Source organism: Mesoplodon mirus (genome assembly GCF_964341445.2).
Source record: "Mesoplodon mirus genome assembly, chromosome: 4".
Lineage (NCBI taxonomy): Eukaryota > Metazoa > Chordata > Mammalia > Artiodactyla > Ziphiidae > Mesoplodon > Mesoplodon mirus.
In genome coordinates, this window is record NC_138979.1 from 161,081,406 (window position 1) to 161,095,530 (window position 14,125).

Genomic DNA, 14,125 nt, shown 5'->3' on the forward strand with positions numbered 1-14,125 from the left:
TGTTGGCTGCTCTACCGTTCTCTGCCAGCCTACAGGAGGGAAAACAAGGCTTACAGAAGGGTGCTCTTTCAGACGGAAGCAGTACTAAAAGCCCCTGGAATCAAGATGAATGGGAAACCACCCCAATAAACACATTCTGGATAAAAAACAAACAAACAAAAAAGAACAGGTTATGGCTGCATCCGGCCCCCAGGCCACAGTTTGCCTTGCTTTAGACTCAGGCTTCGCAAACTTGGAACAGCAGACCAATCACCTGGGGATCTTATTAAGATGCAGATTCTGATTCAGTAGGTTAGAGGTGGGACACAAGATTGTGCAAGTCTAACAAACTCCCAGGTGATGTTATTTACAGACCTTGATTTTGAGTAGCAAGGCTTTATACTCTCAGGTGCAAGAGAGAAGCAGAATGTCCTGACCCCAAAGCCAAACCTACAGGGAAATAAATCCCTTTCTCACTGGCAGGAGGACTGATTCTCAATTACATTAGTACATCTTTTTAGCTTGTAATTTTATTACTTTTGGCCAAAGGGTTGAGGTTTATTGTTACTGATTATATTGAAATAAAAGTTCTCCTCTTGAATTTGATCAAACTAGATAATGCCTGTTTTTCCTATTTCTACTAAAGATTTAAAAAATTGTATGACACCATCAAATTCATGGCGTAAGAGCTACTGACTTGAAAAATAAAAAGATTATGATTTTTCTGACAGCATGTTCAACCACAGAACAGGCCCCAAAATGTTGAATTTTAAACTCCTCTGAGGATAGGAGGAGTTGCAGCTGGTTGTGATGAATACTGAACATCCTGTATTAGGCAGAACAATGGAATAAATAATAAATTACGAGGGAGTAACCTCAAACTCACAACCTGAGCCAATGTGAATTACCAAGAGTCAGGGACCCTACAAAATCAATCCTGCACCTGACTCTGGAGGAATGATTTTTTTTTTTTTTTTTTTTTTTTTTTGCTGTACGCGGGCCTCTCACTGTTGTGGCCTCTCCCGTTGTGGAGCACAGGCTCTGGACGCGCAGGCTCAGTGGCCATGGCTCACGGGCCCAGCCACTCTGCAGCATGTGGGATCTTCCCAGACTGGGGCACGAACCCGCGTCCCCTGCATCGGCAGGCGGACTCTCAACCACTGCGCCACTAGGGAAGCCCTGGAGGAATGATTTATAGTCTACAAAATGTTCATGACATTTTCCATTCCTTGAATGAAGCAGAATATATGAAGGTAATTTACTCATGTCAAAGCTGTATTTTTGATATTCCAAAATAACAGAATAGAAGCTTCATCAGGGCAAGGATTTTTGTCTGTTATATTCCTGGCATGTATAATAGCACCAGGCACATAAGAGGCACTCAATAAATGAATGAATCCTTATTCTTTAGAGGATCATAACTGAACAACTGAATTTTATTATAGGTGGAAACATGCAATAAAAATGCCATTATATGGCATTAATTTCACAATAATGTAAAACAATATTTATCCATTAAAAAATGTGTAAATATTAAAATAAAAGTAAATCAATTATAGGAATAGGTTGCTTTTGGTATTTGTGAGCAACAATAAAAATACTTATATTTTGATTTAGAAAAATTCTTTATATAAAAGTACTCCTTGATGGCAGCTAACCTATACAGTAACAATCCAGAATCTCAAGAGAAATTTAAATATCTGGAGATTTTGTGGCTACACCCATCTCAGGTGCCATTAGTAGAGATTTTGGTATTAAACAAGAAAGAATTCCAGGTAATCAAAACTTTAGAAAACAATCTATTCACTTTCTAGAAGTAGTAAGACTACTAGAATTTGACCTTCACTAATTCTATATTTATGATAAGTACGACAAACTTTTGGTTACTTTACTTTTGATCTGTAATGACATTTACTAAATAAATTTATACTGTAAACAAGATAAAAAAGAATATTTTGAAATACAAAGAGAATGAACTGCTTTCAAACTTTAGAAGCTCTCGCCTGCAGGTCTACCCATCGGGAGCCAACTCCTCCAGTGGTGCTCAGGACTCAGCCACTCAGGCCTTTTCCAGAACCTGACAGGATCAAGCATTCCTTGTAAATGGCTCAAGAGTCTCCCAGTTAAAAAAAAAAAAAAAAAAGCCTTCTCGCACCCTCACTCTCCTTAGTCCCTCTTCCATGTCACAGATTTTGGAGTCTCTCCTGTCCTATGTCTTCTCTGAAACAGCTCTCATCTGCAGTCCCTGACCTCCACTTTCTGGAAATCTAACAGATATTTTTGGTCCTCATCTTAACCTCTCGGCAGCACTTAGTACAAAGTCTTGGCTTTGCAACACAACCTTTGCTTGTTTTCCTATTTCTGTTGTTTCATAATCTCTCTTGCTGGTTCACCCTTTTCTACCCAGCTATTAAATGGCGGAATTACTCTAGATTTAGAACCTCTCTTCCCCTCCTCACTCTTCACTCTTCTTCTAGGTGATAAAATTTATACACATGACTGCAGCGACTGACTTTATGCTGACAACTCAGATTTAGATCTCCATGTCAGAATGCTCTTCGCATCCTAGACCTGTAATATTCCTGACACATTCTTGAACATTTCAAAGGGATTTCAGACTGAACTCATGCTTTTCACCCTTCTTGCCTGCTTCTTCTCCAACCTCGTCCTGCAACGTCATCCACTCAGTTACGTAGGTCAGAAAACCAGGAGTCATCTTTGATATACCTTCCCCATATCCAATCCATCACCAAGTCCTGCTGACTTTATCTCCTAAATATCTTTCTCTCTAGGTCACCCTGATCCCAGCTAACCATCATTTCTTAGATATTGCAACATCCTCCTAACAGTCTCTCTGCAGTTACTGGGACTCCATCTCCACACCCGCTCCAGGCTCCACACTGCAGCCAGAGCAGTATTTTCAAAATGCAAATGTGATGTGACATGTGCGGCTGCGAAAACAAACAATAAAAAAGAAAACAAAAAGCCTTCAATTGTTTCCAGTTGGTGTTGGGACGAAGACAAAGCTTGTAATTGGTCTTTAAGATCTAGCTGCAGGGCTTCCCTGGTGGCGCAGTGGTTGGGAGTCCGCCTGCTGATGCAGGGGACACGGGTTCGTGCCCCGGTCCGGGAAGATCCCACATGCCGCAGAGCAGCTGGGCCCGTGAGCCATGGCCGCTGAGCCTGCGCGTCCGGAGCCTGTGCTCCACAACGGGAGAGGCCACAACAGTGAGAGGCCCGCGTACCGCAAAAAAAAAAAAAAAAAAAAAAAAAAAGATCTGGCTGCAACCTACTTGTCTAGCCTGTCTCCTGCCCTCACACAAGGAAGGGCTTGCCCTGCTTCCTATCACTGAAGGAGAGGAAAGCACAAATTGCATATTATTCCCTCTGCCCAGAATACTCCTCCCTCCTTTCCTTACCTAGTTAACTTATACTTCAGATCTCACTTTACCCACACAACCTTCCCTGACCTCACTACTAAATCAAATCTCCCAATACAGATTCTTACAGCATCTTGTTTCTCTCCTCCATAACACTAGAGTTAAAATTTTAATTGTTTGTGTAACTATCTGTTTCTCTTGCATGAATATTTTCTCCCACCATTGTATCCCTAGCACAGTCCCCGGCATGCAATAGGCACTCAATCAATATTTGTTGAATGAGTTAATGTTATTACTTACAAATTGTTGTTGTTTTATTAAAGCAGGTCACCAAGAGATTATATGTAACTCTTGATAAATCTATCAGAGTTCATCATATAAACTTTCTATTATTATAAAGGGAACACATTAAAACATTATTAAAAAGTCAAAGACTATAAAATATTTTTAAAAGTAAAAGATGAAATTTCCCCTCTGCCCATTTCCATTCTCACTCCCAAGGTAACCACTCTTAATAGTTTAACATGTATATACATGTCTATGTATATAAAACTAAATGTACTTTAAAACTGTTGTTTCATAATATTAATTTAGATTGGTTTTCCCTAATCTGTCCAAATCATTGAAACTGTATTGTATATAAAAAAATAACCTTAAAAGGAGGCTGTCAGAAGACCAGCTGGGGCTTCCCTGGTGGTACAGTGGTTAAGAATCTGCCTGCCAATGCAAGGAACACGGGTTCGAGCCCTGGCCTGGGAAGATCCCACATGCCACGGAGCAACTAAGCCCGTGCACCACAACTACTGAGCCTGCGCTCAAGAGACCGCAAGCCACAACTATTGAGCCCATGTGCCACAACTACTGAAGCCTGCACACCTAAGGCCCGTGCTCCACTACAAGAGAAGCCACTGCAATGAGAAGCCCACGCACCACAACGAAGAGTAGCCCCTGCTTACCACAACTAGAGAAAGCCCGCGCACAGCAACGAAGACCCAACGCGGCCAAAAATAAAATAATTAATTAATTAATTAAAAAAAAAAAAAAAAGAAGACCAGCTGGTTACTGAGGCTAAACCTCATTCTTACCTGCCTCACCATTCTCTTCAGTCTTAGTGCTCATTACACAGGCAATAAACTTGTTATCCACTTGCTGGAGAACCTGCCATACATTCAAATAAGTGGTACAATACTAAATAAAGATTAACAAAGGCTTATCTGCATAGAGAGAGATAAAACTGTACTTAATTTAAAGTTGTTTGCATTATAACATTCATATCGAAGACTGAGGACAGGTGCTGATGAACCTGAGGGAGTCATTAGGAAGGAAAATGAATAGGCAAGTAGAGTGATCAGAAGACAAAAGGAGAGACTACAAGGAAACAGACTGAGGCATCTAAGAGGGTTATGCTAATAAAACTTCAGAGTAGACTTGAAATGTTCCCAACAGAATGACTCTTATTAACAGGTGATATGACCAGAGATTTATTAATATGACCAGAGATTGCTAACAAATAGGTCTGGAAAAAATTTGGAAAATGTATGCAAAAGCAAGGAAACCCATCTTGTAGGAGCTAGTCCATTAAAGCAGTAAGTTAAAAGCCACTGGTGGCTTCAGACCTTGGTGGCTCTACTCTGCCTAGATCTGTCTAACCTCCTAATTTGTTTCCATACTGAAAATAAGGAGATGAAGACAGCCTGAGTGGTGCAGAGAGAGGGCAAACTAGAAAAGCAGATGAGAGAAGGGGTCCCTTCTGTTAATGGAACTCCTCAGTCTGGGGTCTCCTAAGCCATATCATTTGTAGCCTCATACAATAGAGGGTCATTTAAAAAGGGGCATTGTTGCACAGTTAAGGACAATGTCTCTACATTACTTAGTTGATTTACAAATTATTGTCAACATAGAAAGTCAATATATAATCCTTGAAACTGTGAGCCTGAATCCATAATTCATCCCTCCAAACCTGCTCACACTACAAAGGACACTTTTTTCTTTGTAATTATAATTAATCCTTCGCTTTTTCTTCTGATGATAAAAGTTTCAGTAAGATTAAAAAGAACACATGTGCCTTGACCAGGATGGTCTATATCATCAAATAAATCCAATTTCACAAGAGTTAGTCTAGCTTAGGTATTATATATATATATATATATATATATATATATATATATATACATATTTTAATGAGATTTTAAAGTCAATCTTTTACCTGCATCGAGTGAATCATTTCTTTGGTGAAACGATAAGGATACAAGATGTTGTGAATTTTAACTGCTAGGCTCTCAGCCTGGCCGCTGCTAACGTCAACAGCAACCTAGAAAGACCCAGATCAAACGTCATTTACATTGTAATCTTTTATTTCTGCAGAACTGTTTTACCAAAGATCTCAAAGTGCTTTACAAACATTCATGTTCACAGAACCTATTAGAGGTGGGTTGAATTCAGGGAACTTATAAAAATTCAAAAGGCTTTATGAATTATTACTCTTAAATAATAATTTTTGTTTATACACAAAATTACTGACAAACACCAATACTTTCAGAACAACAATATGCCTGCGCTTCATGAGCAAGTCCTTAAAGACATCTTAACTGATGAATCAGTAACAAACGCTCATATACTCTACACCCGTATTACAACACACAAAGCACATTGTGTGATACCCCACGGAGGAGAGGATGCATACTCAGGTCCAGTGGTGAACTGTCCCTCTAGCAGAAGATTCACTGCTTTATCTAATGATAACAGTTTTTATTAACACCACCCTAAATACTTTGCCAAAGCTGCAAGTCAGGGCTTCTGAGAGTGGTAAACACATTCACTATTCACAAAGTGGTTACACATGTCTAATCCAAAATGTCCGAGCTTCCAAACTGCTATGAATTCTGATTCCTCCTCTCTACAGTAAATATTAATTTCCAAATAAATTATTTGGAAACATGCTCACTTGCCATTCATAATTACAAATGAATATAGTCATTCATGCCCATACCCAATTTAAATGAAATTCAAATTTTTAAATAACAAGCAAAGAAAAATTGCTGCAGACCTACCTCTGGATAACGGGCAAATACTGGGTTGTCCCATTCTGAGAACAAAGACTGAAGCGATTCGGGACCAACAGCACCGTCCCCAGTAGCTACAGCAAAAGGGGACAAGTAAAGTTGGCATCAAGAGTCTCAGGGAAGTGGGTGAATGGTGAATGGTGTCTCATGCTTGGTGTGGTGCAGCCTCAAGACCAAAGATCAGACACATTGTTCCCACATTCTGCAAATGTGCAGTGTTTGCTGTATCTCTAAATTGTTTTGATCTGTTACTTTTTAAACTAAACTTGATGACTGTATCTTCTGGCACTATAGCTTTTTCTCCAAACAATTTTCACCAGATATTTCAGAATACAAGTCCAGAAGAAAAACCAGTTCAAATTAGTAGTCTCACTTCTTTTAGGTAAAAATATACCTTATCTATTTTTAGAAATGAAGAAAAGAAAAATGATAAATGTCTGTAGCTTTTTTTGCAGATAAGAATTTTGCTTATATAAAACTAATGCAATATGGACTCAGCTCCAATCTTTAAAAATAAGAAACATTTTCTCAGTCACAAGACACCACAGACTGCATGATCACACAGTATTGACCTCGTCTGGAAAAGTAATTTCTGATCTAAATGCATGCACTGAATTACTTAGTTCTGCTGTTAAATAGGACCATGGGGAATTCCTGGTTCCAGCTGGCACTGATCAAGCTCAGTAACACAACCCTGCTTTGTTTTTCTTTAAGCTAGGTGGCACAGTATGTACTAGGTGTTCTGGCAATCTCTGTTAATGCCCCTACCTCTGTTATTCTGTCTCATCACAGTCCTCTCTTCCCGGGCTCTAGGAAGGAAAGGAAGAACAAGGTCGCTTCTAAAAGGATGGCACCTGTACTGAGATCCTAAATATAAAAAAGAAAAATCTAGACATTTGAACTCAAAAAATAAACTATTAAAAAATAAAGTTACATAAAATCTCTTTCTGCACAAACTGAATTAAGACATAAGGCAGACTACTAAACAACAGATTGAGTCAGAAGTTCTTTAATGAGATTATTCTGCTAACTTAGGAATCTGCATGAATGCTTAGTCCTATTAGCATCTATATCAGACAGAATGAGGAAGAATAGATCCCCAATTTACATGCCTCTTATTCCCAATATATGTCTCTCTCTATGTGTGTGTGCCCAGTATGTATCTAGCATTTATCTCATCATATTATAATTGTTTAGATGGCTGTCCTCCCTAATATGCTGTGGACTCTTGAAAGCAAAGCCAGTTAATCTGCAGTGTGGCAGCTCCAAACACAGTGTGAATGACCAGCAAATGAGTGAATAAATGAATAGATGAATGAATGAAAGGTTCTCAACTTAAATTCCAAAGTCCAGTAAGATCTGGCCCAAATTCTACCCTCCTCTCTGAAGGATGATAAGATTGGAGTTTTAGGAACAATGCTGAATTTGACAGTTTTGAACAGGGGCAAAACATGATGAAACTATTATTTCAAAAAGATAAATCTGTTGGACAAAAACTGGAGAGAGATAAATTCAGAACGATAAAAGTAAAGTGTGAGGTGAAATAAGCTTGTGTCACTATTAACAGAAAGGACAGCGTTAAAGACATTTTAAAGAAAAAAACTACCAGGGCTTGGAGATTGACACTATTCCTTAAAATTACCTTTATAGATCCTCTCTTCTGTGCAATTAAATTTACCTCTTAACAGTTCATCTCATGTGATGTTTTATGTGTGGTTCAACAAGTCCTACTGTTCTGCTACGCACCAGCCATTTCCAGAAAGGTAACCCTCCCTGTGAGAGGAGGGTGCTCAGAAGCCATCTTTTCTTCGAACTAGTTTCTAGACCCTAACTACTTAATTTTTCATTATGAATCTCTGACTTAACATGACTCTCAAAAGTTCACCACAAGACTTGCTAACGCAGGCGTTGAGCAGGTTGAAGTGTTTTACACATCGAGATTTGTTTAACAGGAGCAGATGTTTAGGTTGAGTATGGCAGCCAAGATTGTCCCCCTTTGTTTTAGCAACAACCATCTCAGTTTAATGTGATCCAGTTATTTTTTGTCACCATATCAGAAGCAGTTGTGTTTCAGGAAGACGAGGTGCCCGTGCCTTAGATTTACCTCTGATAAGCATTCACTATAAATCAGGACACAAAACTACATACGTTGAAAAACACGTGTGTCTTTACGAGCCGCCTGCTAGTCTCAGGAGCAATACTGAAGAAAAGGGTTTTCTTCTATTTAATACTTTGCAAGTTACTACAGTGATTATTTTTTTCACAAGGAAAAAAACTGGAAACCATTGAAAAATAAAAGTCTTATTTAACCTTAAATAAATCAGAGCCTCCTGTTAGAGATACTTATCCTAGGGAGAAATTATAAGTTAATTTGCAATTACCTTCATACTATTTACATTCTTTTGCAACATTCAAGACTTTTAATACAGATGAACATTTAATGTTTATCATCCTGATGCAAAACCAAGATTATTGCCAGATGGAAATCAGTTTTACCATCTCCCAACATCTGGCTTTCAACACGCTGCCAAAACAATGTCACTTTTAATGCTGACTGAGACCTGGGAACTCAGAGTCCTAGCCTAGGCTCCAATGTGGCCTTGTGGTCTGATCTAAAAGCCACATTATTGTCTTTCTGAATAACAGCCACTTATCCAGATCAAGATTATTAGCATACGTATTATAATAAAGTACATTTGAAAAGTATGATTATAAAAATACATACTTAAACTATATTCCCCAAAATTTATGGTCAAGTTTTTTTCTTTAAAAAAAAGTTTATAAATATACTACTGTACTGAGCCATAGATTTTCCTGGGAAACCTAGGATGATTACAGGATCATTCTGGCCCTTTACCTGGGAGCTGCAGAGAGCAACTTCCAGAAAAATACCACACTGGCATTGCAGGTGCCTTTAAGGACAAATTTCTTAGAGACTTGTGTGTTTGGGAGAGAGGGGAAAGTGGGGTAGGGGAACACTGTAGATCTTCTCAACTATCAATAGCACCATTTTCATTAAAAACTGTCTCACCCTCTTGCACATACCTATACCCATAGACACATATACATACACTTCCATTCTGTATCATTCTTTCACTGTATTTTTATGTTTAAATAATAATAGACCTGGAGGATTTTCACATACATTTTATAATTAAGCTTCAAAATATTCTGTCTGCTGAGATAATCTCTTTGAACATGATTACCTTACTCCTCAGCCATTATTCCCACCTTCCAAAGCATTCATGCCAGTGAACACCATATACTTACCATTCTCAAGTAGAACATCCACAGCCATAGTTGTCAGGTCTTTAGTACAAGCAGCCCGAACGTCCTCAGTAGGAGCAGTGAATGTGCTAAGTCCTGTTAGCTTGTTGATGTAAACCATTCTTCCCAGGGCTACATCAAAATGCTGCTGCCAATCCAAAGAACATGTGTTGGACTCTTCATTTTCAGAACAAGTTCTTGCTATAGATTCCTCACTCTGACAACAAGTTCCATTTTGGCCAGCTGTGGAATCTTCTCTGTGACTCACTAACATTCTACTCAGAGAGTCAAGACTTCCAATCTGTTGTTCTGAAGCTATAAGAACATCTGAATCCTTACCGATAACTGTAGAATGAACATAGGGTAGTACTAAAGGAGTTTCTGACATCACAGAGTTCTCTGTTGTATTGTTGTTAGAATATGTTTCACTGTCTTTATTGAAGGGATTACCCTGTGTGACAGAGTCCAACATTGGGATGTTGCCACTTTCTGTTTTTTTATGCTCGTTTTTAAATAACTTACAAGAATCTAGGGTTAACCCACTGGACAAGTCACTGTCTTTCCTACTGGAATCCGATTGTGGAAGTTCATTAAAATGACTCGTCATCTCCATTGTTTGAGTCTCTCTTTCGGAGCCTTTCAATCTGGATAATTTAGAGGCTAGTGATTCAGGTGACTTCTCAATATCCAAAGGCTTTCTGTTAAAATGAGATAACTCCTGTAGAGTTATAGGGCTTTCTCTTAAGCAAGGCATCTGTTCTTCCAAACAACTGTCTTCCTTGGAGAATGGTAACTTTTCTGAATAAAACATGTGACTTACTGGTTGACAACTACTATTTGAATCATCATGTTTCATAGTAGTGATTTTACAAATACCAGAGTTGTCTAAGTGGTTTTTGTCTTTCCACAGAATGTCAGGTTCAACCTGAGGATTGAGATTGGTAGTGATTTCTAAAGTGATATTTTCCTCCACTTCTGTATTCAGAGGATTTTTAACCTTCCCATATTGCCTCTTAAACTTCTCTAAAGACCCTAGTTGTGAACTTAAGCTTAGCTTCTTATGAGCTATGGGTTTGGCAGAACAAATCAACTTACTTGTTTTCTTACTACCATTTGAAACATGTCTACCCCAAGAGAAAGAGGATGCATCAGGTAATAAGCAACCTGTGTGTGATTTTTTACTACTTTCCTGAAAAATAGCAAAATTTTTATAAGTTGCTATAGGTTTGTTCTCTAGCCCATAACTTATATTTGTTCTGCACAATCTTTTGTTGGGCAGTTGAGCAAATTCTTTACTTAAAGTGGTGGTTAAATCTTTGATGTTTGGAGTCTCAAATGAATGGCATGTTCTATTTCCAAATATTTCCTTGGCACTCACAAGACCAGGTTGAACATAATTTTTAAATAAATGTTCTGTTTCAGTTGATTTAGTTTGCTCATTTTGTACCACATGAGTTATGAAACCAGTGGAACATAATTTAACTTGCCCATAACTAAAAACATTTATTCTTCCACAATTACTAGGTTCTTTTTTTCTTTTCTCTTCTCTCTGAGCACCATGTGCTCCCAATAATGTTGTCTCAACTGGCAGAGGTTGGCATCCCATTTCAGTAGCATCTTTAAATCTCTCTGGTTGATTCTGAATTCTATTATTTTTCAGGATGTTGGCAGCCATGCCATTAGCAGTAGTACTTACTTTCTGTATTTCTAGACCTTCTCCACTCCCCTCAAAGTGATAAAGTGTCTGAAAAGGGCTTGCAAACATTTCTGAACTGGTTCCACATGGATTTTCTGAAGAGTTAAGTTCCAAGCAAGATTTTTTATGTTTCTCATTTGCTCCTGATTCTGATGCTTCAGCTGTCTCTTGTTCTAAGATCCTTGACTCTGAGCAAGCGCTATCTTCGTTTTGTAAAGATGACTCCATTTTACTATGGGCTGGCCCATCGGATTTGTAAGTGTACAAAAATGAATCATTTGTCTTTTTTCTGATAGCTTCCGAATCCCTAGAATTCTGTGTGCTTATGTTTTCTACAGGAGCTTTTCTTTTCACAGCTTTTGATTGCAAATTAAACATTTCACAGGAATCCAAAATATTATTACATGCTTCTTGGAAATTGACCTGGTCACACTTCTCATCAGAGGACACTTGCTTCTGAAGAGTGGCACTAAATAAACTAAACTCATTTTCTTCACTAAATTCCTTAAGGTCTTCACTTGATAATTCCACAAATAATTTTTCTTTCTTTAAAAACATTTTTACTCCTTCCTGAATACAAACCAAAACAGTATCCCAGTTCTGAAACTCAATCAGAGTTTTTGCTGGCTCCAGGCACACGTCATACTCACAGAAGTGGCACTGCATGTTGATTACATATATACCATGGAGTTCTGGGTTAGACCGATGCCGAGGACTTGAATTCGTTTGCCTACTGGCAGAGCCGTTCTTTGGCTTGCATATAATGCTTTCTTTCCTTAATAAAAAGTCAATGAGTTTATGCAACTTTGTCCTTAAAACTAGCCTCTTGTTCACAAACAAAAACTGCATATTCTTATTATAATGTGCTTCAGAGCTGATATAGCCACTAAGCTCAAACTCCTTATATTTAAAATCTATTTCTTTTAACTTTTGGGACTTACCCAGTCCATAAATTTGACAAAATCGGGAACATATGTCTTTGGTTTTAGGGAGCTGAAGAACCATGGAACCAGAAACATCATTTCTCAAAGAGAAAGAAATGGAAGGGTGCATAAGTGAGAGAGCTTCTATTCTCTGCCTAACTTTCTCAAACTCCAGTCTAGGATCCATGCATTTCCTCCTTACAGGTAACTGATAAAACAGGTTATATACGGTGACTGTTGTCCCAGCACTTGGTCGAGTCAAGTCAGCTTCACAAGCTTTCAGGACTTTTCCATTCTGAAACAGCTTCACAAAAGTTTTCATTGACTTGTTTTTCTTGGATGAAATTTCCACAGCACTGGCCATGTCAGCTATATTGGCCAAGGCCTCCCCTCGGAAACCATAAAACCTTGGGTTCTCCAAGTCCTGTACAGAGTCGCATTTACTAGTGAAATAACGATTTCCCACCTTGTCTACATCATCACTCCCCATCCCAAATCCATTGTCTATCACCTGAACTTGGAAGGTTTCCACGTTTACCCTGACAGCCACACATTTTGCTTCAGCATCAATACTATTGAGGGCAAGCTCCTCAACACACTGGCCTAAGGAGCATATAGCCAAACCAGAACGCAACCTGGCTTGTACTTCAACTGACAAGCACTTGATCATGGCAGGTAGAAAGCTGGTGAGAAAGCCAGGCACTGGTTCCCTTTTCTGACTGGAAATAATTGCCTATGGGAGGAAAAACAAAACAAAACACACACACACACATTTAAAGCTTCGGAGTTACACGGCATCAACCATTTCTCTCAAGCTTTATAAAGAAATATTTGAGGTAAATGAAATCTCTTAGTAAGTTGTAAAACAAAACAAAACAAATTATAGCTCTGATCTCTAGGCAGATCACACAGCTCTTGTTTGGTGCAGTGATTTTAACATCCAAAACAGCGTTCATAATTTCATAATTTTACTGCTCCTCTCTAAATCCCATATGCCCTAAAGTGAAATCATAATCACACTTGAAGTTGACCTGCAAAGACATGTTCAAAATGCTAATCACTTCACCAAAAACAGATGCCTAAATTCCACTAAGAAACATTAGCTAGAAATTATTCATGAAGAAAAAGTCCAAGCTAGTTTCATAACATTTATACATTACACAATAACCATGACTTTTAGAAAAAACTTATAATGAAGTGTTAAGACACTGTAATAACTAGGGTGAAGGAACAAGAGGAAATAAAATAAAATTGTCAAGAAGAGATTAAAATTAATAATAATAATTATTATTATTATTGGCTAAATGTAGTTATCTCAGGGGAAACAGACTAAGAATGGGGAAGGATAGGGCAGGAAAATTCCTTGTCATTATAAGCCATTCTGTATTTGATTTTTAAATCTTGTTCATGTATAACTTTGATAAGTTTTCAGAAGGCCCTTACTATTATTTTGTATTTTGGTCTTTACAGATGGCTTCAAACTACCTTGGCAATAATCATGATGGCAAGGGGCTGTTTAAACTTGATTTTAAGTTTTCTGACAGGTAAAAAAAAATAAGATTATAGTGCAATTAAAGGTCCCCTCCCTTCACAGCTGAGTGCAGCATGGGGGGGACCTCTCGCAAGTGGTAGGGCTAGTTTTTCAAACCCGGTAAAATCAGAGTGATAATTGAGGATCTGACGATTTCTAACGTCATGAACTTTGCAGCCGGCAAAAAATGAGAGGTAAACGTTTAATAAGTATTCCGACTGCTACCCAACTCAACGATTTCCTGATTATATCCCAGTCCTTTCAGGGCTCCTGGGACAAATGGGACG

General features: G+C 38.3%; 1 protein-coding gene across 4 annotated transcripts in view; it reads right to left on the minus strand.

Moving 5' to 3' along the window:
- Positions 1 to 14,125, minus strand: part of LOC309803381 (acylphosphatase-1) — a 43,284-nt gene that overhangs the window by 14,162 nt on the left and 14,997 nt on the right. For 2 of the 4 annotated variants that reach the window (XM_082619514.1, XM_082619511.1), the window contains 5 exons: positions 9,692 to 13,040; positions 7,190 to 7,288; positions 6,410 to 6,495; positions 5,566 to 5,670; positions 4,445 to 4,517 (listed from right to left, as the gene is read on the minus strand). In XM_082619514.1, coding sequence (XP_082475640.1) covers positions 4,445 to 4,517; positions 5,566 to 5,670; positions 6,410 to 6,495; positions 7,190 to 7,288; positions 9,692 to 13,040 — 3,712 coding nt within the window. Of the gene's footprint in view, positions 1 to 4,444; positions 4,518 to 5,565; positions 5,671 to 6,409; positions 6,496 to 7,189; positions 7,289 to 9,691; positions 13,041 to 14,125 lie in introns of those variants that run through there. The other 2 variants (XM_082619509.1, XM_082619510.1) reach the window with 2 other exon arrangements.